Source organism: Nothobranchius furzeri, chromosome 16 (assembly GCF_043380555.1).
Source record: "Nothobranchius furzeri strain GRZ-AD chromosome 16, NfurGRZ-RIMD1, whole genome shotgun sequence".
NCBI classification, from domain to species: Eukaryota; Metazoa; Chordata; class Actinopteri; order Cyprinodontiformes; family Nothobranchiidae; genus Nothobranchius; species Nothobranchius furzeri.
This window is the reverse complement of record NC_091756.1, coordinates 44,561,026-44,586,340: the sequence shown is the minus strand read 5'-3', so window position 1 is coordinate 44,586,340 and position 25,315 is coordinate 44,561,026. Positions and strand designations below refer to the sequence as shown.

The window sequence follows — 25,315 nt, the reverse complement described above, 5'->3', positions numbered from 1 at the left end:
TTTTTCACATCAAGTCACTCAGAGAAATCTTTTCCGTGCTCAATCTGCTTTGCTGTCATTTCCAGTTTTGAACATATCCCATCAGAGTTGAGCCATCCATCCAATGTAACAGATGGGAATAATCCCTCCCCAGACAAACTCTCCTTCTCCTGGAGGATCCCAAGACTAAAACCACTTTCTTTCACTGCTCTCTTCCACATCTTATCTGTAGGGGTGAACCTGGTCCAATATGAAAAATATCCTTTTCAGCTGCTCCAGGTTCTCCTAATTTTAAACATGATCCTATGGTGATGATAAGAACAAATCAAAATGAAAGCTTTCCACTCCTTACAGACCAGAGACCAACATTAACTGTCTCCGTTTGAAGCAATAACTCAATCCCAATCAAAAGAGCATTCCTTCCCTGGCTGCACACCACCCCTGTGTCTGCCATATTGCTTGAAGATGCCTACATAGCCACATCTTCTTGTGGCAAGGTGGAGAAACAAGGGCCTGGGTGGGATTTGCTCCCCGGACTCCCAGGTAAGAGTCACGTGCGCTAACCAGTCAGCCAAAGGGACATCCCCTTGGCCAAGTAGCCAAGGCGCATGATCAATCAGGTCACAGTGACAGGACGTCCACACTGTCACATTCTACGGGATGACTTTTCCAACAGACTACTCTCTATGACTAAATGATGAGCTCTGTTAACACCATTAACAGGATGAGATCTTTGTTTTTACTTTTAAACTTTTTTGTTGCAACACTTTACATTTATATGTGTCTGACCCGATCATACAGGGAGATCACCTTTTTAATAGGTGCTGACTAAAAATGGGGCTTTGCAGCACTCATTTTCAGTGTGTGCCAAAACTGCCCGCAATACAGCATCAGCTTAAGTGAACAAACACCACAACCAAAATGTGTGTGTGTGTGTGTGTGTGTGTGTGTGTGTGTGTGTGTGTGTGTGTGTGTGTGTGTGTGTGTGTGTGTGTGAGAGAGAGAGAGAGAGAGAGAAACAGAGAGAGAGAGAGAGAGAGAGAGAGAGAGAGAGAGAGAGAGAGATGCTTTTTGCAGAGCTCAACACTATTGGATCAGTGAGTGTGTGTGTGTTTTCCATCCAGTTCACAGTGCCGCACCCTGTCTTCTGCGCGTAAATCCTCCCACATAGCGACACCATCACTCAGCCCGTTTGCCCCAGCAGTAGTAGTAAGGGAAGAAGGTGGCACCCCCCGGACTGGTTGGACTCAGAGATGGGAGAGGAGCGGTGCAGGTTCGGGCTATGACACTGACACACTGGCCGGGAAGGATGGCTCTCAGCAGCCGGGAAATGTTGCGCTTGATCGGATCCGCCTGCCTCTGGCTGTCGCTGCTGGCGGAGGTATGTATGGGACTCGGTCTGGTGATGACCAGGTGGATCTCTTTCTGTCGGCATGGCCTGATCTTTGTACCATAATAACCTGCTCCTCGTTTGATTAATTAGGCAGATAATTGAATTAATTTTCCAATTAAAGCAGCCATAGGAGAGCTCGTGTTGGGTGTTTATAACCTGCACCCATCAACAAAGCGGGTGCAGGTCGGGGCGTTAAGGAGCGCCACATCCGCATTTTATCCAATTACCACAGGCACCGTCCAATTAAACGGCCTCTTTATTGATTCTCACGCACGCAGACACGCATGCACGGTTTTGTGCGCTCTCCACTCTCCCTCCTCGCGGTGCTGTGGAGATGAACCCTGCGCGCCCGGTTGTAACCTGTCACACCGATTCTGGTCAAAGTCAGACGTGTTGGAGCAGAAAACGGCAGGAGTCTGTACTGTCAGGTGGAGGTCAGAGGAAGTGTCCGCTAACATTCTCATGCAGGAACAAAACAAAAAAAAGTAGAGGAACAGTTAATGCATTTGTTTTTAATCTCATCCACTTTAATTTGTAAAACGTGTTTCCTGTTAATGCACATCATGAACTATGCAGAAGTCACGCTCTTCCTTGTATTTTAAAAGGATTTGGGCAGAAAGGGTTATATTATAATGAATGATGAATTTATTTTTTAGTTAATAACACTGAGCTTATTTAAACAAGAGTATTTTAAACGTATTTAATTTAGTACTTTATTATGTATTATTTTAGTTAAAAATATGCAGAAAAAATGTAAATGACCTACATTTGTGTAGCACTTTCTTAGGGTTCTACAACCCCCAAGGCACTTTACAACACAATCATTCACACAGACATTCACGCGCTAGTGATGAGGAGCTACAATGTAGCCACAGCTGCCCTGGGGCGCACTGGCAGAGGCGAGGCCTGCTGAACACTGGCACCACCGTTCCCTCTGACCACCACCAGCAGGCAAGGTGGTTTAAGTGTCTTGCCCAAGGACACAACAGCTGCATTCTCTGGTCGGAGCCAGAATCGAACCTGCAACCTTCCAATTACTGGACAACCTGCTCTGAAAAGCATCCATCCATCCATTATCCATGCCTCCATATGTTTATGTTTGTTTATGTTTATGCATTTAGCAGACACTCTTGTCCAAAGCGACTTACATATCATGCAGGGAATTGTCTGGTGCCTATATCCCCAGCAGTCTTCATGCAACTGCCTGAACATTTTCCCAGCCCACAGCAGTACAGAGACGCACAGGACAAACAACCACACACACATGCACACACACCTAATGTCAATTCAGAGGCCAATTAACCACTACAGTCATGATTTTGGGCTTTGGGAGGAAACCAGAGAACCCAGAGAGAAGCATGCCGAAAGACCCCCAGGCTGGCATTTGAACCCAGAACCTTCTTGCTGCAAGCAAACAGTGCTAACCACTGCACCACTGTGCAAACCCACAGAAAATGTCCTCTACCAAATGACCTAATTAGTTTAAACCTAAAGCTGCTATAGCAAATGCACAGAACAAGATAGGTTTTGAATGCAAACACTGTCCCTGAACACACCCCTCCCCTTGGGTATCTTCTCTGAGACCCTTCTGCAGGAACCGGAAACCCCCATTGCCAGAGGAAACGAGATAGTTCTAAACACCAGTCGCTGTATTCTAGGTCCAAACGTCTTTTATTGACCATGACTTCAAATGGTGTTTTTATTTTTGGGAATCTGGTAGTTTGTCCCAGAGTTGAAGTGGTAGCAGCCAGCTGTTTCTCCTCCTCTGATATTATTGAGTGGAGAACCTCTCACACCAGTGGTGTTCTGTTGCTAAATACACAAGTGTGTAATGAATAGAGGATCCAGGGAAGTGCTGCGGTTTGCCAAGACCAGCAACTTAATGGTCCAGGTTTTGCTTTCGGTCCAAAACGTGTTATTGGCAAAGATTTTGAGACCAATGTGAGATAACCACTTTTTCTCTGTTATCTCCAAAATATATGTACAGCTATACTGTGTTAGAAAGTTGTAAGGAGGCATGATGTTTTCCATCAGGAAGACATCAGATGACATGGGCTTTTTATTAGGTACACCTCATCAGCACTGGGTTGTTCAGCCTTTATCTTCATGTCATCGATTAAAAAGATGTTAGAAACATCCCTCAGAGGTTCTGGTCAATGTCAACATGACATCCGTTATGTGCATCTCCTGTTCCACCACATCTCAAAGCATCTGGTGACTGTGGAGGTCGTTGGAGACCAGTGGACTCACTGTCATGTTCTAGAAACCAGTTTGAAACGATCTGAGGTTTGTGGTGTGTTGTCACACTCAGACCAGCTTGTCTGGTTCCAACAAGCAGGTAACATTTAAACATTTATCCTCTTCCTTCTTCATTCTGATGCTAAGTGTGAACCTCAGCTGGTTATCTTCATCAGATCTAGAAGCTTAAAGGTGTGGAGCACATCTTTGTGGTACGAATCTAAATTACACAAGATTAAAATATGTAACAAACACCATCATTTGTGTAAAAGCAACCGATCAAATGTATCTAAAACATTTCTTATTATTTAGTGGGAGAGGAGTTAAATGCCCGCCCTGCCCCAAAACTGGAGGGTTGCAGATTTAAGCTCTACTTAATCTGTCACAGCCGACGTGTCCTTGGGCAAGACACTTCACACTTTTGCCTGCTGGTGGTGGTCAGAGGGATCTGTAGCGGTGGCAGCCTTGTTTCAGCCAGTATGGCAGCTGTGGCTGCATTGTAGCTCATCACCACCAGTCTGTACGTGTGTGTGCGTGGATGAATGACTGATTGTGTTGTAAAGTGCCTTGGGGGGCTGTAGAACTCTAGAAGGCTCTATTTAAACACAGTCCATTTACTATCTTTGGTTTGACATGTTTCTACATTTTATTTGACAAATCTTCAGCAGAAGATGAAATGCTGACCATAAAACTAAAAATGTTAGCTCTGATGTTTTTTAAGAGAGGACCAGATTTATAATGTAGGAGTCTGTTTCTGACACGCTGTCCTCAAACAATCTACAAACCGATATTATCTGAAATCAGCAGCACAACTTTTAAATAAACCAGTTGATTGACCTGGAAGGCTTTAGAAATGAAGATTCTCACTAACACTCTGTAATATTAAAACTGTAATCTGATATGTTACAAACAGAATTATAGATTAAATAATAGATCGTAGATATTAGCCTATCTTTCAGGTGTATAAAATACCAGATTACAAACAGATGTGAAAACAACCAGCTTCATGGTCGTGTCAACAATAATAATTTAGTTCTGGTCATGCTGTTTCAGAGTGCAACTTCAAGCTTCTGATGTTCCAGACTCTTTTTGACATTTAATCTGAATGCGCTGCAGGGTTTGAAGGGTCATTGATGAATTAAAGAGCAATCTACTGAGCCTTTTTCATTTTCATCTTCAGATTAAAGGAAAAACATCACCAAACAACACGCAAAATGAAGTGTCATAAAACAACTTCAGAATAAAGCATGAGATCAATAAAGCGTTTGATATCAGTCACCAATCTAGATGCCGATCATCATTTCAGTTTTAGGCACAAAATCCCACAAGTTTATTACTTTGTATTACAACTGCACTAAAATGTCTTTATCTGACACAAATTTTGTTTATAAAATGTCTTTTTAAGAGTTAAATAAAAATATTAACAAATTATTACAGAAACATGCTTACATGTGTGATACTTACATCAAATATATGAGCTCATTTATCCATTACATACAAAATGCTTGTAGCTCTTTTTTCTATCCACCTGTATGTGTGTGTATGCGTGTGTTAGCAATCGCCAAGTGGCCGCAGCTGCAGCAGATTATTGCCATAATGGAGCCATGGAATTGACATGAATGGAAGTATCAGCACTCATGTTCTCCATCACAGGTCACCTGTTAGAGCTGCAAAACCATTAGGCGGAGTACTTTCCTCTGGGAGGTGTTTGATTGTTGGTTTTCTAATGAATCTGCAGAAAGCGTTTGTTTGGGTGGTCAGACTGAGACCACTGGTTTGCTGTTATTGTTTATCCTGTTGCACGTGGCTTCACAGTATAAAGCTTGGTTTATGCTTGACACATTTACTTTCCGCATGTTGATGCGGCTCGCGGATGGAACACGCTTCACAACTCGCAGCGTTTATGGTTCATGCGGCTTGTCTCTGCGGTGAGCCAATATTCTCCTAAACTGTAGGGGGCAGCATGGAGCTCTACAGCATGCATCCAACACTAAACCATAGTAAAAGTAAAAATGACTGTTGTTTACAACATGGCATTCCAGCATTTTTAACAGCGTTCTCGTCTTTTCCGACAGTACGAGCTATTTCTCTCCAAGAATTATTAACAACATGTTGATCACGGTGATCTCTGAGAGCTGAATCATGCAAATGTCTGTGTTTACGAACCTCTGCCATACTAGTTCTTGCCAGTCCGCCAAGTTTTTCCGCGTCCGTCCGCGTGGTTAGAAAATGTCCTAGGTGCGCGGTGCGGAAAGTTTGGGCCGTGCGGAGGCGCGGTGGAGGGGCGTGGTTGTTAAAATGACGCAATTTTGCCACGCGGAGCCGTGTGGACCTCGCGGACGCGTCAAGCATAAACCAAGCTTTCAGATCATTTCACATGCAGTCATGATGCAGGTAGACTTTAGCTGTTTCTTATTTAAGCATAAACTTTGCTGTGCCTCAGGTTATGCCTTTGGATGACATTTATTGTAATTTTTAATAGATTTTCTATGTGACTGATTAGTTTGTTCACTTAGAAAAATTCACATTTTCCATTCTGTTTACTTTCATCAACATTTATGGCCATTTGCTCTTTTATAATTCAATAATACTGAATATTTTTTACCCAATTTCAGTGTTTTCACTTCATAAATCTTCATGATGTATGAAGCCTGAAAGCGACAGTCCTTATGTAGTCCTTTATTGTGTGGGGTAGCCAAGCTTTAGTGGGTGGTGGGCGTGGCCACCGCACCGTCCATGCTTAGCTCTGCCCATGGGTATTAGTGTAGTTTTGTGTGCTTGTGTGCAGTATTTTGTAGCAGTGACAAGAGGCACGGAACAGAAGTCATCCGTGCGAAGGTGAAATGTGTTGTCCTTGTTATTGTTATTCCACAGAGACTCTGTGTGTGTGTGTGTGTGTGTGTTTATATGTGTGTGTGTGTGTGTGTGTGTGTGTGTGCGTGCGTGTGTGTGTGTGTGTGTGTGTGTGTGTGTGTGTGTATGTGTGTGTGTGTGTGTGTGTGTGTGTGTGTGTGCGTGCGTGCGTGTGTGTGTGTGTGTGTGTGTGTGTGAGTGTGTGTGTGTGTGTGTGTGTGTGTGTGTGTGTATGAGTGTGTGTGTGTGTGTGTGTATGAGTGTGTGTCTATGAGTGTGTGTGAGTGTGTGTGTGTGTGTGTGCATGAACAATCTTAACTGATTTCACAGATAAAAACACCTCTGTGTGTGTACGCTGCAGTAACAATGTGTACCAGTGTTACCTGTTAGGTTTTTTGTTGAAGTGAGGATACAATGAAACTAATCTGTGAATGGGTCTGAGACATTTAATGTACACGAGTACGTAAACACCACTCTGAAATCCTCACTGCGGCAGTTATTGGACCAACTCTTTATCCGCTGCACGTGGATCCAGATACAATCTAACCACGTCCAAGGCTGGTCTTGATGAATGAGTCAACTGCGTTCTTGGCAGAAACCATTGAATTCGTGAGAACATTCCCTGAAAGTTTCAGAACCGCTGACTCCCAACGTTAGAAATAACGATAATAAAAAAAGAGCTTGTACAAATGAGTTTTACTGCATAACTGATGCAAAAATCTTTCCTCAGTGAAGTTTTGTACAAGGACACTTATTGTCACTCCATGCATTTTTCTGGCAACCAAATCAATTTCTAGTCATATGTTAGGTTTCTCTTTTCATAAATGATTGAATTTCAAATGAGCAAGAACAAAAATTCTCCGCTGCTAATTAACCCTTTCAAACATAATAGTTTCCAGTTTGCCTTTTGTTGGCACATTTGCAAATAAGCACTAAACTGTCATCATATATTACTGAATGGTAATAATGGGAATGTTAATTTATCAAATATATATTTCAGTCAAAACTCAAGTTGATTTGATTAAACATATGAAAATCAATTTTTTTTATTGACACACAAATGAAAATATATATATATATATATTGCTTTAAGATGATTAAAATCTCTCCAGAAACACCCTTTCATGCATGAAAGGGTTTTGGACGTTCAGCGTGGTGATTCTGGAACCTTCTGGCTGCAATAATAATCATAGATTATAAAGTAACTTGATCTATTTAGTGTAAAAGTGTATGCAGTGTGTGCCACTTGTGGTATTTTTATGATTTTATATTTAGCCTAATTTCCCATCGTGACTCATTTGTTCAGATTTTTAAGGTGTATTTTTTATTTCTTCCTCTGAATATTCCACCGATGAGATTCCTAAGGATTTTGTTAAATAAAAATAACAGATAATTAGATATGTTGTTCCAACAAAACAAAAAGTAAAAGTGAAACTATTAAAACTGTTTAAATGTCTTCCTCTTTTCCTGTCTGCAGGTCGTGGCCCAGGACAGTTATTTAAACGAGGTGCAGAACTCAGGTAGGCGGTTCCGTCCATCCTTCCTCTGCCTTTTTTCACCATTTGCTCGTTTTTTGTCCCTCTCTCCATTTTTCCCCCACATTCTGATTGTCATAAAGCACATCTCCTGCTGCTTTTCCCATCTTAAATCCTCCCCCTCATCCACTCCGCTCAGCCTCTCATTTTCATTTTTTCTCCCCGTACGTCCCTGAGAGGAGTGAAGGCTGTGATGAAGATGATGATGGGGGTGGGGAGATGAGCTCCTCCTTCTCAGGGTGAAATATCGGAGCTTTCACAGCGACAAATGAGTGGAATGTGGCGATAATGTAAAATAAAAAACAGCTTCATCATCACCAGATTCCTTATGAAAACCACCTCAGTGCACTTAGGCTTGTGAACAGACTGAATCATTGATCTTTTGTTGCACAAATTGGCCCAAATCATGTTTGTGCAAATTCTCCGCATGTTTGTTTTGTGAGGAGATTTTGTTGCCACACAGACACACCGAGCATGTGACTGTGAACCGTGTCAAATTCTCATTGTGGCTGGGAAATGGATTATAGGACCAGGGAGGCTGAGCGTTCCCATGGCGATGAGCAGACTGTTGTCATGGCAGTAAGGAGGGTGTGTGAGTGTTGCGGGTGTTGTGACGAATTAGAGCCTGAATGACGCAAAAATATGAGGGAGGAAGTGAGATTTGGAGAAAAAGAGAACTAAAAAGGTACGTTTATCATTGTTGAGGCAACACAATGAAAACTTATTGGTTTACATTATTCTTTTATTTAAATTTAATCTGAGTATATTAAGGTTTGATTACTGAACAAAAGGCACACAATTTATATATTTTAAACAACACAGCACAAAAAACATTTTTAAAAAACGTGTAAAATATGGATATTAGCGTAAAAAAATCACAATAAAATGAAAATAAACAAAGTTTTAAGCTTCCAAGTGGAATCCCTCTGTTTAAATGACTAGCTGCACATGAGGGATTAAAAACAAATCTGATAACTAAATCTCAGTTATGAAGGATTAAATTCAGATAAAAGTAAGCAATTTGTCATTTAGCCATCCATTGCAATTTTATTTTTGGTTAAGGGATACTAGGTCATTTTGGCTTGCACCCCCCAGAGATCAGTTTGGAAAAGATTAGTGAAATATACGTCTCCTTGCCTTCATTAGTGTCTACAGGAGTACCTCATATCTAAATCAAACAAATCAGCTGTGTTCATGATCTAAATAAAACATGCTGGAAGCAGACTGCAGCGAGAGGCATCTCAGCTCAACTTTACTAAGTCCAACGGGGAGCGGACCGGCATTCTGGCCACAGTGGCGTCTCCTTCTGACTGGAAATTTAACACTTCTCAGTTTAGTTAGTGAGAATTTAGCAAATAAAATTTGAAAGACTTGCAAACAGACATAATTATGGTATTTTGTGAACAAACTGTGAAAAGAAAATGTGCACGAATGATGCTTCAGTGTCACAATTTTTTTGTTGTCAAGCGTTACAAGAACAAATTCAGTGACACAAAGAGAAAATCAACTTATGTTTGCATCTCAAACGTGTAGCAGTCTAGTGAGATGACCTCATTTTCTTACCATTTTAGTGATCCAGAAAAAACAGAAAATACAACCCGAATAAATGACTCATGTCAGCTCACTCTACACTACTGACAGGAACTATTATCATTGGACCCAAGTTTGAACCATACTCATTATCACAGGGATTAAAGTACGGGTAGAGCTCCTCGCTAAACAAACATTCAGTAAAAGAGTAAATTGGTGTTGCTTTGACGACGTCAAAGAAGGATATCTCACCTCCATCCCAATCAACAAACACCCCAACCTTCTCCACTTTCCCAGCATGCACAGACACACCTGGAGAACTGAAAGTTTCAAACTTGTCCATCAGGAACCAGATAGACCAAAGTCCACAGTCAGAATTCCGAACCATCGCCCCGTTTTTCTGAATGGATGCTGTGGCCACGCCCAAGCACCACTCTGTCTTCTGACCCACAAACACCTCAAAATAAAACTTACATGACGAGAAGCCTCTTTGTCCCAGAGCTGCGAGGTGCATAGTGAACGTGTTGGGTCTCAGAATCTGGTTTCCCCACAAGCCCGTACCGCTGTTGTACCAGACTCGCTTCCCATCGGCAGATACGCTGAGCAGAGGGTGGGCCGTTTCTGGATCGAGTACGATGTTCACTTCATGCTGCTGCATGTATTGGAGCATCACCTCGTTCGATGCATCCGGGCAGTTGGAGAATCGATTTATCTCTTTGTTCATTTGACTCACCAATGTCCGCAGCTGAGAAATGGATCTTCTTAAAGATGTATGCGTGTGTTGTATCTCCAGGTGTTTGGTGAATACGAATCCAGACAGGTCCATGGTGGGTGGCAGAAGGGGCTGGTTCTGGTAGCTCTGGAGAAAACTAGGCAGATCTTTACTCCGTTTTAATTTCTCCAGCTTGGTTGCAGTCTCCTTTAAGTCAGAAATCTCCCTCTCCAATTGATTAATAAGTCCCTCTGCTTCTTCTTCTGCTGTTTTTCGCTTCTCCTCCACTACCCTGACAAGCTCCACCTGGATCTTCTCCATCTCAAACACCAGCTCAGATAAGTCCTGAGTTCCTTTTGCCATCACCTCTTGAGCCTCCCTCTTGCTTTTTTCCACTGACGTCCTCATGTTCTGCACCTTCTGCAGACGTTCTTGAATCTTTCGTTGCACTTTGATCTCCAACTCTCCCAGCATATCCTGCATATTGTTGTAGCCCCACTGCACAGGAACCACATCATGGTTTGTGTGGTGTGAGCTGACGCAGATGTCACACAGCACCACACCGTCATCTCTGCAGAACAACTTCAGCAGCTTGTGATGCTCCTTGCAGACATTGTCCACCAAGTTTGCCACAGGTCCGACCAATGTGTGTCTCCTCAGTGCAGAATCTGTGTAATGTGACTCCAGATGATCGTTGCAGTATGAAGAGAGGCACTCCAGGCAGGATTTGGTTGCAGCGTTTCGAGGATCTATACAGAAGTCACACTGCACCTCACTGCCAGAGCTCTGGAAGGAACTATTTGTCACATGAAGCGATCTGAATTGTGACACCAGCCCTGAAATAAAAGTGTTGACCTTCAGATTGGGTTTTCTTGTAAAGGTCTCCTTACAGACGGGACACCAGCACTTAGCTGCATTGTCCCAGTAGGATGTGATACAGGACATGCAGAAGTTGTGTCCACAGGGAGTGGACACTGGTTTGTTAAAGGTTTCAAGACAGATTGGACAAAGAAACTCCTCCTCAGATAGCAAACTGCTGCCTGATGCCATTTCTGAAACACAGAGGGGAAAAAAAAAATCACATTAACATCTAGTTTGGCTGCCATTTTACAGTAAGAAGATGCAGGGGGCTTTTTCAAACAGATATGGTGGTGGTGAAGGGCCATAAAGACTGGTCCTAGTTGAGATTCGTCAAACATTTGGATTCAGAAAACAGATGATATGTAGCATCTTAGCTCTCTTTGTGTGTGTGTTGTTGTTTTGTGTGTGTGTGTGTGTGTGTGTGTGTGTGTGTGTCTGCTCTGTCTTCTTGATCGAACACATTCCGTCAGTTGTAGTCTAAAGGGGTTCGAATGAAGACATCTGGACTTATTTGGTTCTTTGAAGAAGTTTCACTTCTCATCCAAGGGGCTTTGTCAATTCTGACTGGAATATTCCAGAAACCAAAGAAGTTAATTTGTCTTCATTCAAACTTCCCTTGGATTACCATGACCTGGATGACTGAGAACCTTCACCAGCACATTCTGTCATTTGGTTACACCAAACCTTCTCCCTCTTTTATCCAATACCTGGAATATTTTGGGAATATTTTCCAGAAATGATCTCGTTTGTGATTTTAATGATCTTGTTCATAACTTTAGGAAAAGTGAAGTGGATTTAATATGGAAACAGCTAAACTTTACTTAAAGTTAATATGAATTATGTCAGAATCTTAGGATGACTAGTTGATCTAAAAACAGGACAATTCTGTTTAAAAGGGCGTGGATCAGGAAGTGTGACCAACGAAGGTTTGATTTGGCTCCAACTTTGTCAATAAGCTCACAGTTTATTTTATTTCATATATCTGGTCCATGATCATTCATTTACTATAGTGTTTTCAGTATTTCAGACTTTTTGTCAGGGACAAATTTGTCCCTCACTCTCCTCCACCTTTTCATGCGCTTGCCACCTCTAAACTCACGTTGACCCCGGCTTTCCACGGGAGCCGTCAGCAGCACGTTACTGCAGCAGCACGTCATAGCTGCTGATAGGAACCGCTGTGGTCAACAGAACCTTTTCCACTGGAGCCGTCGGCAGCCGTCAGCAGCGCGAGTCGGCCGCGTCTCAGGAGCAGCATGTTGCGACCTTTACGCGCCGGTTCTATTTCCTACACGCGACGCCTCTGAAACGGGTCAAGTTCGACATTTTTGGGGAAGGAAAGACAGGAAATCGGACGCGGAAATGGAGAGAAGCTCCCGAGATTTTCAGAATAAAGAACGTACTGCCTTCCGGTCGCTTTACTTTAAAAAAGGTTACTAACTGTGCGGCCCCGTGAGAAGTTATCACCTAGCTAGCGGTCTCCTTTGTTTTTCAGGTCCGTATTGGCGATTATAAAACGGACAGAACATAAAAACACAAACATTTTGGAGCCATGTTGTAGTTTTCTCCTGCTTGTTGTTGTGTTTACTGACGAAGTCACTCGTGTGACTTCGTGCTCTGTCGGTGACAGCTGCTCCCCTGCTGATTCGCGTCTCGTGGGAAGGGCCAAGCAGCAGCTTACGCGAGCAAGACGTGCTGCTGCAGTAACGTGCTGCTGACGGCTCCCGTGGAAACCCGGGGTTACAGTAATTTCTATCCACGAATAGAACGCTCGCTGCATATCTTTCTACACATCCTGTGTCGAGGGAATAAAGCATTCAAATTTGTAGAGTTTTGCATGGGGTATTCTTTAAGCTGCTCCATGCTTGCCATTAGATATCTTCGGCCTTTTTTTGTTTTTGTAATGGCGGTGCTGTTGACGAAAGCGGCATCCTGACCAATCACAGTCTTGCTTTCTCCATTTTGTTGTTTGTTTATAAAAGTGGGCTCGACTCTGGCCGTCCTTGCAAGCCTGCTGGAGAGCCCTCGCAAGGACGGATAATGGCGCTACGCGTCTCCGTACTGACGCAGAAGCATAAACTAGGCACACCCTTACCATAACCACCCACTCACCAAAAATGTATGCTTTGCATAATTATAATGTACGAAAGGACATTTTTTATGTTTGTTTTAGGGTTATGGCTAGGGTAAGGGTTAGGACATGCATTTTTGGTGAGTGGATGCTTCCAACTGGCGACTAGGTAGAGCCGAAACAGATCTTGAGGGGGGAACTCAAATCGACGTAACACCGGCTTTAACATAGGATGTTGTAGACCAACTGCTTTGCCTCAGTGCTGAAAACCTGCATCTATGAGCTTGTGGCACAAACACAGGGGTACTTTGGGGCTAGTCGCGACGTCTGGGTTAAACTGGCTGCCTATTTCTACCAGAAAAGTGCGTTGTCGTCACTCTTTTAATAACAGGCTCCAAACAGAAGGCTGCAATTTCAGCTCCGACTTGCTCCTCTTGTGCCGAAGGGACCTGCATCTTTCCCGGTAATTTTTTGTTAGCACAAATTGGCTCATCAGTGTTTACTGGCCCTCCTTTATCGTATGCTTTGAACCTGAAATACTCCCAAATTGCATAAGTTGTGCTGTTTTTAGACACCAAGTTATTTGGTGCGCGACCGGTCATTTTTCTCTCCATTTTTCTCACACTCGAGATGACATTACATTCATAAACTTTATGGAACGTCTCCGAAAATTGGACAAATCATTTAAAACTATTTAAAAGGCAACTAGGCAGTTTTGCTTTGCTTTTAGCACCCCCTAGTGTCCGTTTGTAGAACCACTGCGCGTTCATCTTTTTAACACCTTAATCCAACAGCTGAAATGTCTCCCCAGCCTTGCTTAGTGTCTACAGGAGTGATTCATCACTAAATTAAACAAATCCACTGTGTTCATGATCTAAACATGCAGGAAATGTGCTGGAAGCAGATTGCAGCACCAGGTATGTCAGCTCCATTTTTTAAAGTCCCAACAGAGCAGCCGCCAGTCTGAAGTTGCAAATGGAATATTCTGCCCACAGGAGGTGACAGGGCTTAGGTGGTCTTTCACTAACCCTGTAAAAGGTCATTTTAGCTCATAGTGGCTCAAGAAAAAAAAATTAAAATACGAAGTTGCAAAAATATGGCTTTAAATAAAACAGAAAATGTAACCACATATGTTTATTTTTTTTACATGAAATTACTTTTATTTTCTTTATTTATTCCTATTTTATTCTTTTTATACTTGACCTATGTGCTCAGCTTTTTGATGGTATTGGAATTGATACCGTTGCTATTTTTTAAACACTGGCCTAATGAGTGGGTAAAATTTATTTATACCTGTACTATGTCCTTTAATTGAAATGTTACTAATGTTTGAATTCGCTTCTTAGACTTGTTATAATTTCTTTGAAAACAGGAAACTAAGCTTTTCAACGAACTACAACAAGACTAAACATCACATGTTTTGGTGCGTTCAGCAAAGCGGTACTTGATTTTTTAGACTGTTGGGGGATCACGTGACCAAATGTAACTAATTACCCTTATTGTGTCTTAAAACCAGTAAAAACAGAGAACTGGCAACCTAACTAAATGCTCTGTTAATGTTCATCCATTTGAATCATAAAACCAGTAAAACATTCAAATAGAAGAAAATAAACCCATAAATTATTCTGAAGTCCGTCCCGTGCTGATCAAGTAACTCATGGCTACATGTGGTTCAAACATCCTAAAGCACAAAAATTCACTTTGCAATGATAAAAATATGATAAAAGCGCCAGAGAAGGTGAATTTGTTTGTTTACACAAAAATCTGCGGAGGGGGAATTTGCCACATCACTTGTTTCTAGTAAGTTTCTGGTGTGTACAGAGCTTGTACAGATCAGCTAGAGATCACACAAGAAGACCTTCTGGTTCTAAGTTACAGGGAGAATAGACTTACATGAGCTGGTTTAGGCCTGGACTTCAGCCGCGAGGAGAGAGTAGAACCCACAAAGGTTGTTGTAAAGACTTTCAGTTTCCTTCTCACGCCCCTTAAAGGGACAGGCACGTGTGCGAGCAGGAACTATTTCTAGGTAAACTATCTCCATTTTGTTAGCCCAGTGAACTAGACCTAAAGTTTTCTTAGCAAAAATAATAATATATTTATGAAATGAATTAAATTATATATTTAGTTAAGTCTGGCTTACCAGGCTACATTTTAGTTTCATTATCAGCAACTCTGTGTGATTCACAGTTTCCCGTTTAATTTGTGTGTGTGTGTGTGTGTGTGTGTGTGTGTGTGTGTGTGTGTGTGTGTGTGTGTGTGTGTGTGTGTGTGTGTGTGTGTGTGTGTGTGTGTGTGTGTGTGTGTGTGTGTGTGTGTGTGTGCGTGTGTGTGTGTGTGTTTGGTGGGCATTGGGATTTGCCGTAAGGAGATAACACTGGTGGATGGCCAAGCTGCATGTGTTTCAGAGATAAGAGTGTTGTTCTGTTTCTGGAACACCTCCACCATTAATCGTAGTTTAGTTCTTCCTGTGGCTTTACGGTGGAAGAACTACCAGAGTTTTCAGGAAGAAATACTTCAGAATGACCAAAAAGTGAATTTTATGATCTTAGGATCTTGAAGGCAAGGCAGCGTTATAGCACATTTCATACACAGAAGCAGTTTAGTGTGCTTTCCAGGTGCAAGCTCAGCAAGAACACACAACATTAAAACCAACATGGCAACAGAAAGCAGCAGTTTTAAAAATAAAATTTAAAAATACTCAAATAAAATTAGATATAAGAATAAGATTAAAAAGACAAAGTTAAGGGTGAGCAGTAACAGTGCTGAAGTCATCAACGGTTGACGAAAGCATGACATTTTAAAATTTGGATTTAAAAGTTTCTTGAGTTGGGGCACATTTGAGGTCGTGAGGAAGCTGAATCCATCCGTGTAGCATATAGCTAAAAGCAGCTTAACCCTGATTGGTTCTGACCTGAGGTTCTACCAGCTGACTGTTTCATAAGGATCTCAGAGCCCTGATGGGCGTATATAAGGTGATCCGACATGTATTCTGGCCCCATACCACTGAGTGATTTATAAACTAGTAGAAGTACTTTGACATTGATTCTGTAGTTTACTGGTAACCAGTGTAGAGATTGGTTCTCTTGGTTCTTGTTAGGACTCTTGCAGCAGCATTCTGAATAAGCTGCAGTTGCTTCACAACTTTTTTGGGAAGACCAGTCAAAGGACCATTGCAATAGTCCAGCGTGCTGTAGATGAGCGCATGAATGAGTTTCTCTAGGTCTGGTCTGGACATGAGACCCCTGAGTCTTGCTACGTGATGAAGATGATAAAACGCTGATCTAGTTATAGCCTTAATGTCACCAGTGGAGCTGAGGTCTGAATCAATTATGACACCAAGATTTCTAACCTGGGTCTTGGTCTTTATTCCTCTGGAGCCAAGCTGAGTAATAACCTCCATCCTATCCATCTTATTTATAAAGACAAAAACTTCAGTGTTGTCTTGGTTTAACTGGAGAAAGTTTGACTGCATCCAATCATGAACTTGCTCTAAACACTGACAGAGTGAATCTGGGGGACCACAGTCACTATAGTTATAGAGCTAGGTAGATGTGGGTGTCATCTGCATAACTATGATAGACAATGCTGTTCTTGAAGAAGAATCGAAGACGCGATGATGAAGAATAGTAATCTTTTGTGTTAGTGAAAGACTGGAACAAGAGTGTAGTGTCTACCACTGGGGGCAGTGGAGGATAAGAAAAGTAGGTAAGCGAGAGAAGCGAATGAGGAAACAGACATCATAGGCCCAGTCCCAACACTGTGCATAGGGTGTCCCAAATCTCAAGTGCAAAAGTTGACCACACCCAAGTCTGCATTGATGGGGACTTCGGCAAAGGGTATTACCCACAATCCAATGCTGCGGGAGCAATGGCTGAAGAGCCTTTTCTGAAAATATGTATTTTCAAAAGAAAGTAGATAGTTTTAGGGCAATTAATTTATGCTCTTAATATCTAGACTAAGATTTTATGTGGACAGCAGTGAATGTAAATTACGTCAAATTATTTGTTGGTTATTTTATGCTCCCTGCCTCAATTTGGTAATTATTTGCACACGTTTGTACCACACACTCGAAGCGTTACTGCACACTTCCTCCAAGTGCACTTCACAGCAGACTGTAGAGCGCAGTGCGAGTATTGGGATTGGGCCGTTTACATAAACGCCCCGTGGACTGGCGCTGTCTATAGGAGATGCTGTAGTGGCTGGATGCCATCTTAGATGGGTCTCCATTCGCCCCCAGTGCATTTTTTTCCATGGAGGAATGTGTTTATCCATCTAAAAAACACATTTTACAATGCTTTTTCACAAAATCAGGCATATGGTATGGCATGATTGATTCAATATAAATATAATTACAGGAAATAAATAAAAACATGTTTTTTATATATATATATATATATATATATATATATATATATATATATATATATATATATATATATATATATATATATATATATATATAAAATCACAACAGGTAGGCTAGAAAAGTCTCAGATTAGTCCCACATGATCTGTTTTCAATAGCGTGCCAGCTGTTGCAACCATAGGTTGTACAAAAAGCGGGCATAGTTGCTCACTCCTCATTGACTCCAGTTGGGTTTGGGGAGTGAGAAACCCATCCATTGTGGTGGCAACGCTGTAATGCTGTCCAGCACCCATGGGGCGTCTACATATTCATGTCAATATCTGATTCTGCTACATGTGACGTTGGTTTAAATAAAGTTTGGAAAAGGAATTCTTGCCTACTCGTGCTACTTCCTGATTCAATGGCCGACCATAACAAAGAACCTTTGAATGGGGGGGGGGGGGGGGGGAATTCCCTGAAGCATTTTAAGTTTTGAACCAGTTTTACTGTGTACACAAAAGAGACATTCACCAACACAGCCCCGTCTAAGTATCCTCACAGCTACAAATTCAGGTTTCAGTGCCCACATATTAGAGGTTTTCAGTTTTATCTGCTGAATGAATTCATTATTACCAGTTCCTTTAAAAGTTGTGCCATTTTCCCCACATGTTGAAACAAGTCACTGAGGCCACAATGAAGTATGTGCAACCCGCTTTGTTCAGATTTAAACAGAAAACTTCCTCCTCAACTGGTTGTTTCAGAGGGCTGGGTTTACTCTGTGGGTATGCTGTGAGGTGTTTTTTCTTAAATACTTTAGGATCATGCTGCAGTCAATAGACAGATTGTTTATGGAATTGTGTTTCAAACTAAGCCACGTGGACGTGAAGCATTAGTGACCCTTACTCCACACCACTCTGGCAGGATATTCTCAACATTCCTGCTGAAATAATCTCTTAATGTGAAACTGACACAGGTTTATAAATAATATTACATGAACCAATGTGAACTTTTGGAGACTGAAGTCATTTAACTTATTGACTGCCAGCCGTTTTGTGATCAGAAAGCGCCTGGCTGCCAGTGTTTTAGAGCGTTTTTAGAGTCACAGAACATTGCAGTCTCTGATGATGTCAACCCCCAAACTACCAAAACAAAGAGTAGACTCACCTCTTACATCAGGAAGAAACTGTGTTTCTAGCGTTGTCTGTTCTTTCATAATCTGTTGTCGGATTGTGAGCTGCAGAAGTTTTTCCGGTTCATGCCTCGCTTTTTTCACAGCAGCGGCCCAAAACAATCTCCTAACACACAGATTTTCTGCTGATCACGTGACGTGTGATATTCGTGTGTGAAGATCAGCTTTAGAGCTGTGATGTTTGTTCTCACGGTGCGAGGGCTCGTTTCGATGCCCACCCAGTCAATGCCATTGAAGACTTCAGTCACCAACGGCAGCGATCCGTTGAATTTAAAATGACGACTTTAGTCATCAATGGCCGTAAATGAATTAAAGACAGCGGTTTTTCTCTCTGCTGCATTTGCGTTTACTGTTACCTCATCAGTCCTGCTGAATGTGAACACCATTTCTCAGAACAGAGGCTGTTCAGGAAGCGGTCTATGAAGTTTTTGTGCGACAGCGGTGGAGTTTTACTGTTTAGCAGGGCTACATGCTGAATCTTTTTAAATATGAGTCCAAGTTTTCTTTTAAACCTCCGAGTGTGAATATGCAGGGACGTGTTTTTACATGAGCAGTGACTTCTGAAAGTAGTTCAAAGTCAGTAGGCATCTCTTTGGGACGCACCGTGGATCGTCCGCCAGCTGCCTCAGATGTAGGAGAAATGCTGAAGCTGAAAATAAAAGAAGCATATGAGGCTTGTGCTTTGTAAATTCAGTCACATTCTAATGTTAATGATTGATGAAAATTTTCACAATAATATACTCTTGCAGTCCAATGTATGTCAAAATTGATTTATTTATTATTTTGATCATGTTTCATGGTCTAGTACAGGTTGGCCTGGTGGTTGGACTAAAGTCTGTGGCTCTGCAAACACAAAACACTAATGCTGAGTTCAAAGACAAATGGGACTTCAGACCATTAGATTTCCAAAAGGGAGATTTTTTCCCTCTTTAATCATTGAAAAATCAATTTATCAAAATACAAAATATAAGTAATGCACTGTTAGACTCTTGTTAAACATTTTTCTTAGCTTAAATGAAGAACAACTCCTGAAGATTAACTCTCAGTGAATGCAGCAGGTTTGATAAATTTGAACTGTAAATCTGAATACTTCACTGTCACTCACCCAGCAGCACCTAAATGATGTTTTTATGACTTCTATAATCTAACTGTGTGTCTTGAAGGTCAGAACTACATCGTGTTTGTTTCCAGCCACAGTGGTTTCTGCTCAGCTTGTTTAGGCCTTTTCATTAAAGCATGTGTTGGTTATTAATAAGCTACAGCACAAACTGCCTTCATGTTGTGGCCTAATTCACTCCTCTTTGATGTCAGCAGTTTTCCTCTCAGTCTGAGCTTCACTCCCATTTTATTTCCCAGGGAAGGTTTCTGAGGGAAGCTGGTCACCAGCGTGTTACATTAGGACTGGTTTGATGTTCTGCTCAGCGTGGATTAGGGGTGAACACACCAGGCGGGGTCCTGCTGGACATGAATGAGAGTCAATCATGTTAGCTTTTTATGTTCAGATGAAATGCAGACACGGAGATAATGAGATCTGAAATGAGTTTTACTCCGCTTCTATTCACAAACCATCCACCCCTCTTACACTCTCTGACCCAGATCCGCTTCATTTCATCCAAAAGGTCTTATTCTGATTTCCTCCTCAAGGTTTTCTCATCCTTGCCTTTCCTCTCTGTGCAGTTCCTCTGTCCTGCTCTGAGGGGTTCACAGAGCTGGGGTATTACAACGGCACCGTGTCCCAGACGGACTCTGGGGCCCCCTGTTTGAAGTGGACAGAATTTCCTGACTATGTGATGCAGTACCCGGGTCGTGGGCTCGGGGACCACAGTTACTGTAGAAACCCGGACCGTGAGTCCAATCCTTGGTGCTTCTTCAGACAAAACTCAGGAGCCATTGGGTGGGCTTATTGTGACTGCCACCAAGGTCTGTCTACACCTATTCTGATAAAAAATACAAGTAAACAAAGGTAAACATGGGACTGTTGCCACTTAACATCAAACCCGCTCTTCTCTGTTGTCAGGTGCGGTCCGTCTGGTTGGGAGTTCTGTATCTGGCAGTGGGCGTGTTGAAGTTTACCTGAATGGCCAGTGGGGGGCGGTGTGTAACTCTCACTGGACAGACCGAGATGCCAGTGTGATTTGTCGTCAGCTCGATGTGGGGTAAGAGAAAAAAAAAGCTAATGTTGGTGACACGTCTGTGTTACGGCTCCAGTTTAGGATCCGGGCACAGGTAATTAAATGAAGGTAAAAGGAGTGGGAGGAGTCGTAGGGCTGTTAAATAACAATATCTTTTAATAACATAAAAGGAGGGACTATAACCGCCTCACAGGATAATACCAGTTACACAAAGGGAAAAAGGGCTGGGGAACCAGCCCCAGGAATAAAATACAACAAAATATACCAAGCTTTCTGGTTTAGCTGGAACCTCTAAAACTTTACAAATTAAAGGCTGGTGTTCTACACCTCTGGATCAAGATAAACAAATCAAATAAACGAAACTATAACCACCGTCTGTCTAGCGTAGGACCTCTAAAACACGCACACTATTCGATTACAATCGGACACGGAACGGGAGTGAGGAGCAGGGAGACAACCCATGGGTAAGAGTTGCTCGCCGAACAGCTGATCCCACGTCATCTTTATCCTCTCCGGCACAGCTGACATAATCAGTCCTCATCTCATGCAGCTGGACTCTCCGCGCTTCGACCAGGGTTCCTGGATGACGACACTGCCACAAGTTCATTTTGAGGGAATCCCCGACGTCGCCATGGAGACGAGACGCTCTTCCTGGTTCTCACGCGCCGACAGGTTTCTTCCGCTATGCCGCTCCACAAGGAGTATGCCATAAAAAAAATGAAATACAATAATAACCACAAGCACTTACAGGCCCCACTGAATAGGGGACGTAACAGTCTGATTCAGCTCAAACCAGTTTGGCCGTGCCAGGGCCTGTGGGAGGTTACCTGGGTACCCAGAGAAAACCCGCACATGCATGAGGAGAAAATGGTTACGTCTGTGCAGAAAGGCTGCAGCCAGGATTTAAGCCTGCAATCTTCTAGCTGTGACACAACAGTGCTACCAACAGTTTCACCATGCAGCTTACAAACCTGTTCAGTTTAGTCCAACTCAATTAACAGTTCACTTTAACTCCAAGTGTCTTTTTAATGCAGCTATTTTAGTAACGCTGGATCACTGTAGGGTTAACATAAGTATTAATTTTGGGTTATTTTTAAGTTAAATATACTACACTACATGTGACCAATAAGATGTGAATTTCTATATAAATATGGAAATCCAGTCTGATTGGTCTTTGAATGTTTAACCAGAAGATTTAGAATTCTTTGTTTATTCAGGGATCGTAAGACACTTCGTATTAATTCAAACAGAGTCAAGTTTATAAAAAGTAAGACATTTATTTTCTAAATAATTAAAAACATGACAACTAGAAAACACTTAATGTGATGAATGAATCTAAGTGGATGGAATGTGAGGTGTGATGATGTGTGAATGTGATGTTATCAGAACCCTCGTATCTGGAGAAACTGAGTTCTGAGTGGGAGTGAATTTGGTCTGCTATAAACTATAGTGATGGTTTATAAAACCACATCAGACGTAATCTGTCGCGTCTACGCGCCCTCTCGGAGACCCCCCGTGGTAGATCCGGAATGTGTTGAGGTCCGGGGACCCCAAAGGTACCGAAGTCCGTAGAAGAAACCGCAGTGCAGACTAGACCGGTCTTGAGATGTCTCCAGGTCATGACAGGTAGTTATTTGTGTCTATGGAGGACTCTTAAGGAGTCGGAGTTGGTTCAGCTTTATTCTGAAGGAACCGTTTGCGGTTGGCTGTAGCATGCAACAGGTTTTGACAGCTTGTCAAAAGATGCTCTGGGTTAAAGAGGTATTGCTTCGGATGGTGGGTCCGAAGCTTTCTCAAAAACTGACTCCCTGAACTGAGTTCTGTTTTAACAACGGCCATATTTTGATTACATGGCCAACCAGAATTTGACACGTAAAGGGCTTTTACCAAACAAACCTCAGAACATCAGATAGAAGAGCTCTGATTTGTGGATCAGAAAATCTCTATGTGCAGTGACGTTTAACTTTAACTTGCGTCATGGAGATATGGTGAGTGGGTGTGAGCTTGTCAGTAGATAGTGATTCACTTGTTAAATCAATTTACTGATCATAACATAATATTCATTTCAACTTCAGTAATTTAAGCATAGATTAATCACAACATTTTTATTATTCTTCAGCCATTATTATTCATTCAATGTAGGATTTTTTTAACACTCCATTATTCATAACGTATTCATATCCCTCCTACTGTTTGAAAGTTGAATTAGAACTGTTGTAAAAAAAAAACTTGCTGCAGCCTGCTATAGCTAGTGCTAGCAACGAGCTAACACTAATATGAGCTGACTAAGAAAAAAGCCATGAAGTAAAAAGATCCACTGTCGGACAAAAAAATATTATAACTTACAAATCCAAGTGCAACAAAGCCAGGTCACCAGCAGTGTGATTTTGTAGCCTCTTTTAGCTCCCTCAAACTATTGTAGGCCGTGCCAATGTTCACTCTGGTTTTAACTCTTTGATTCACCTTCAAAGACACATTACTGTCTTACTTTTACTTCCAGGCTCCACCATGGTGCCAACAACTAAAGATTAATACTTCTTCTCGTACTTTTTATTGACGGCAAACAGAAACAGCTAACTGCTAGCCTTTATATTAGCTACCAGCTCTAAAAACAGCTAATGCTGTAAAGCAGAGACCTTCCACTAGTGCTCCCTTATGAACCTCAAAACTAGTAAGTGCAGTTTCTCTCCAGCAAAGGGCTACAGAGTTCTGTCCGATGTGAAGCTGCTCAAGTTTATGGCTCAAGAACCTCTGACACCAGTTTCAAAGCAATAGCTTAAGAAGTTAAAAATAGTCAGATTCTGATTAATTAATTTAGATTCAAAACTCTAATCCTTACATTCCAACTCAATACAGTCAGATTCAGCAAACGTATAATTATAAATGCTCACATGTGACAGTTCAGCTGAGGAAGCTTACAGATTGCATCAGATGTTCAGTCCAGTTTCTTGATCTAACACTTGAAAGCAGCCGACTAACTGAAATAGTCTTCATCACATGCAGATTACTTAATTTTGTTCTAATAAAATTCTTTCTTGCTGACTTTTAGTGACATTGGCACCACACTGCAGCACTCTCAATTTGGCTCCGGCTCCGGCCTCTTTCACTACGAGCGTTTGGGTTGTCATGGAGATGAGGACACCCTGAGTAAGTGTCGGAGCAGGACGTTCGTCACCGGTGACTGTAGCCATGGAAACGAGGCGGCAGTAGTGTGTGCACCACCAGAAGGTCAGTGTGACTTTTACACCATTGTTGCTATGAGACCTGAATATTTTCTCCCCCACAGCTGAGAAACAAGAGGCTGATGAAGGTCACACAATTAAAAGTGTGACAATCTGGGGCAGATGCTGCACATGTCGTTGTCCTCCTCTCTCAGGTACCGGCCCTCCACTGCGATTGGTCGGAGGCGAGGAAGACTTTGAAGGTCGTGTGGAGGTGTTTCATGCAGGACGGTGGGGCTCCATTTGTGACGACCAGTGGGACGACAGAGACGCAGAGGTGGTGTGCAGACAGCTCGGGTTTGGGTACGTTTAAGACTGAAGACAGGCCATAACTGTGACTGGTTCTGTAGCTGCAGGTTCAGAGGAAACTGTGTTTTTGGACAGTATTGCTATCCTTCATTTGCTTTTGACAAGATTTTATCAAGAAGTTCTGCATTGATTTGATTGGTTAACACTTAGATGTGATGTTCAAAATACCTATGGAGTACTTTTTAAAAGTGCCTTCCCTAGACTAAACTGTTCAGTAGGTCTTAGCTAAGAAGCAACCCCACACATAGATTGTCTCTGGATGCTTTATTGTTGGTAGGACTCAGGACTGATGGGAGCGCTCACCCTCTCTTATTTCTGGATGCTCTAAACAATCAGAAAGTGAATTATTCAGAGAAAATGACTCTACTCTTCATCTGACCAAACCCTGGACCTCAAGTAAAATATCAATCAGTCCCTGATGGTTTACTTAGAGAGCATGAGCTTTGCTGCTCTTCTCCCTTTGTGGGATGATGCTCTCACACTGCTCAGGTGGTGATCCGATCCCACAGCTGGATCAGCTGGTGATGGTGCGGGCAGAAGCCTTTTCCACAAACGCAGTAGGTTTTAAAGGGTTTGAGTTTATTTGCATCCCAGTGAGGGGGATTTCATTTACTTTTATTCATTCAGAACATTCTGGAGTTGAAACTTCATCGTAAAACAAACACATAACATTTTGACGATGTTTTTCTATTTAACTTCCAAACTTTTGGCCTTCTAAATATCTCAGAAGAGCATCAGAAATGAAGAACAATTTTGAATCATTTGTGTAAAACATTCAGTTTAAGTATTTTTCCTTTTTTGAAAAGATTAAATTAACAGACGCTGCAAAGAGCTGCTCCTCTCCTTAGGGGCTTAATTAGGAAGTCTTTTTTGATACAACCCAGGAGAGCAAAGCTTTGTTGTTTAAATCAGGATGAATTTGTGTGGATTACATCTGAACATGCGCAGGCG

At 42.1% G+C, this 25,315-nt stretch overlaps 2 protein-coding genes across 2 annotated transcripts in view; one reads left to right on the top strand and one right to left on the bottom strand.

Annotated features, from left to right (window-relative positions):
- Positions 1-1,129: 1,129 nt before the first annotated feature.
- The window catches only part of si:ch73-127m5.1 (neurotrypsin), a 35,796-nt gene continuing 11,610 nt past the window's right edge, over positions 1,130-25,315 (top strand). The window contains exons 1-6 of the mRNA XM_015962885.3: positions 1,130-1,360; positions 7,941-7,983; positions 20,380-20,622; positions 20,720-20,858; positions 23,884-24,062; positions 24,211-24,358. Of these exons, the coding sequence (XP_015818371.3) occupies positions 1,262-1,360; positions 7,941-7,983; positions 20,380-20,622; positions 20,720-20,858; positions 23,884-24,062; positions 24,211-24,358 (851 nt within the window). The 5' untranslated portion in view covers positions 1,130-1,261. The remainder of the gene's footprint in view (positions 1,361-7,940; positions 7,984-20,379; positions 20,623-20,719; positions 20,859-23,883; positions 24,063-24,210; positions 24,359-25,315) is intronic.
- On the bottom strand, positions 8,723-15,186 carry LOC107387739 (E3 ubiquitin-protein ligase TRIM39). Its single transcript, XM_015962886.3, has 2 exons — positions 15,063-15,186; positions 8,723-11,292 (listed from the first exon to the last, which is right to left on the bottom strand). Exon 2 carries the CDS (start codon positions 11,288-11,290, stop codon positions 9,620-9,622), a length of 1,671 nt encoding a protein of 556 aa, XP_015818372.3. The 5' UTR covers positions 11,291-11,292; positions 15,063-15,186; the 3' UTR covers positions 8,723-9,619.

Excerpts from the sequence above, each read along its gene's own strand:
- LOC107387739 (XM_015962886.3), bottom strand. The coding sequence starts at position 11,290 with ATGGCATCAGGCAGCAGTTTGCTATCTGAGGAGGAGTTTCTTTGTCCA.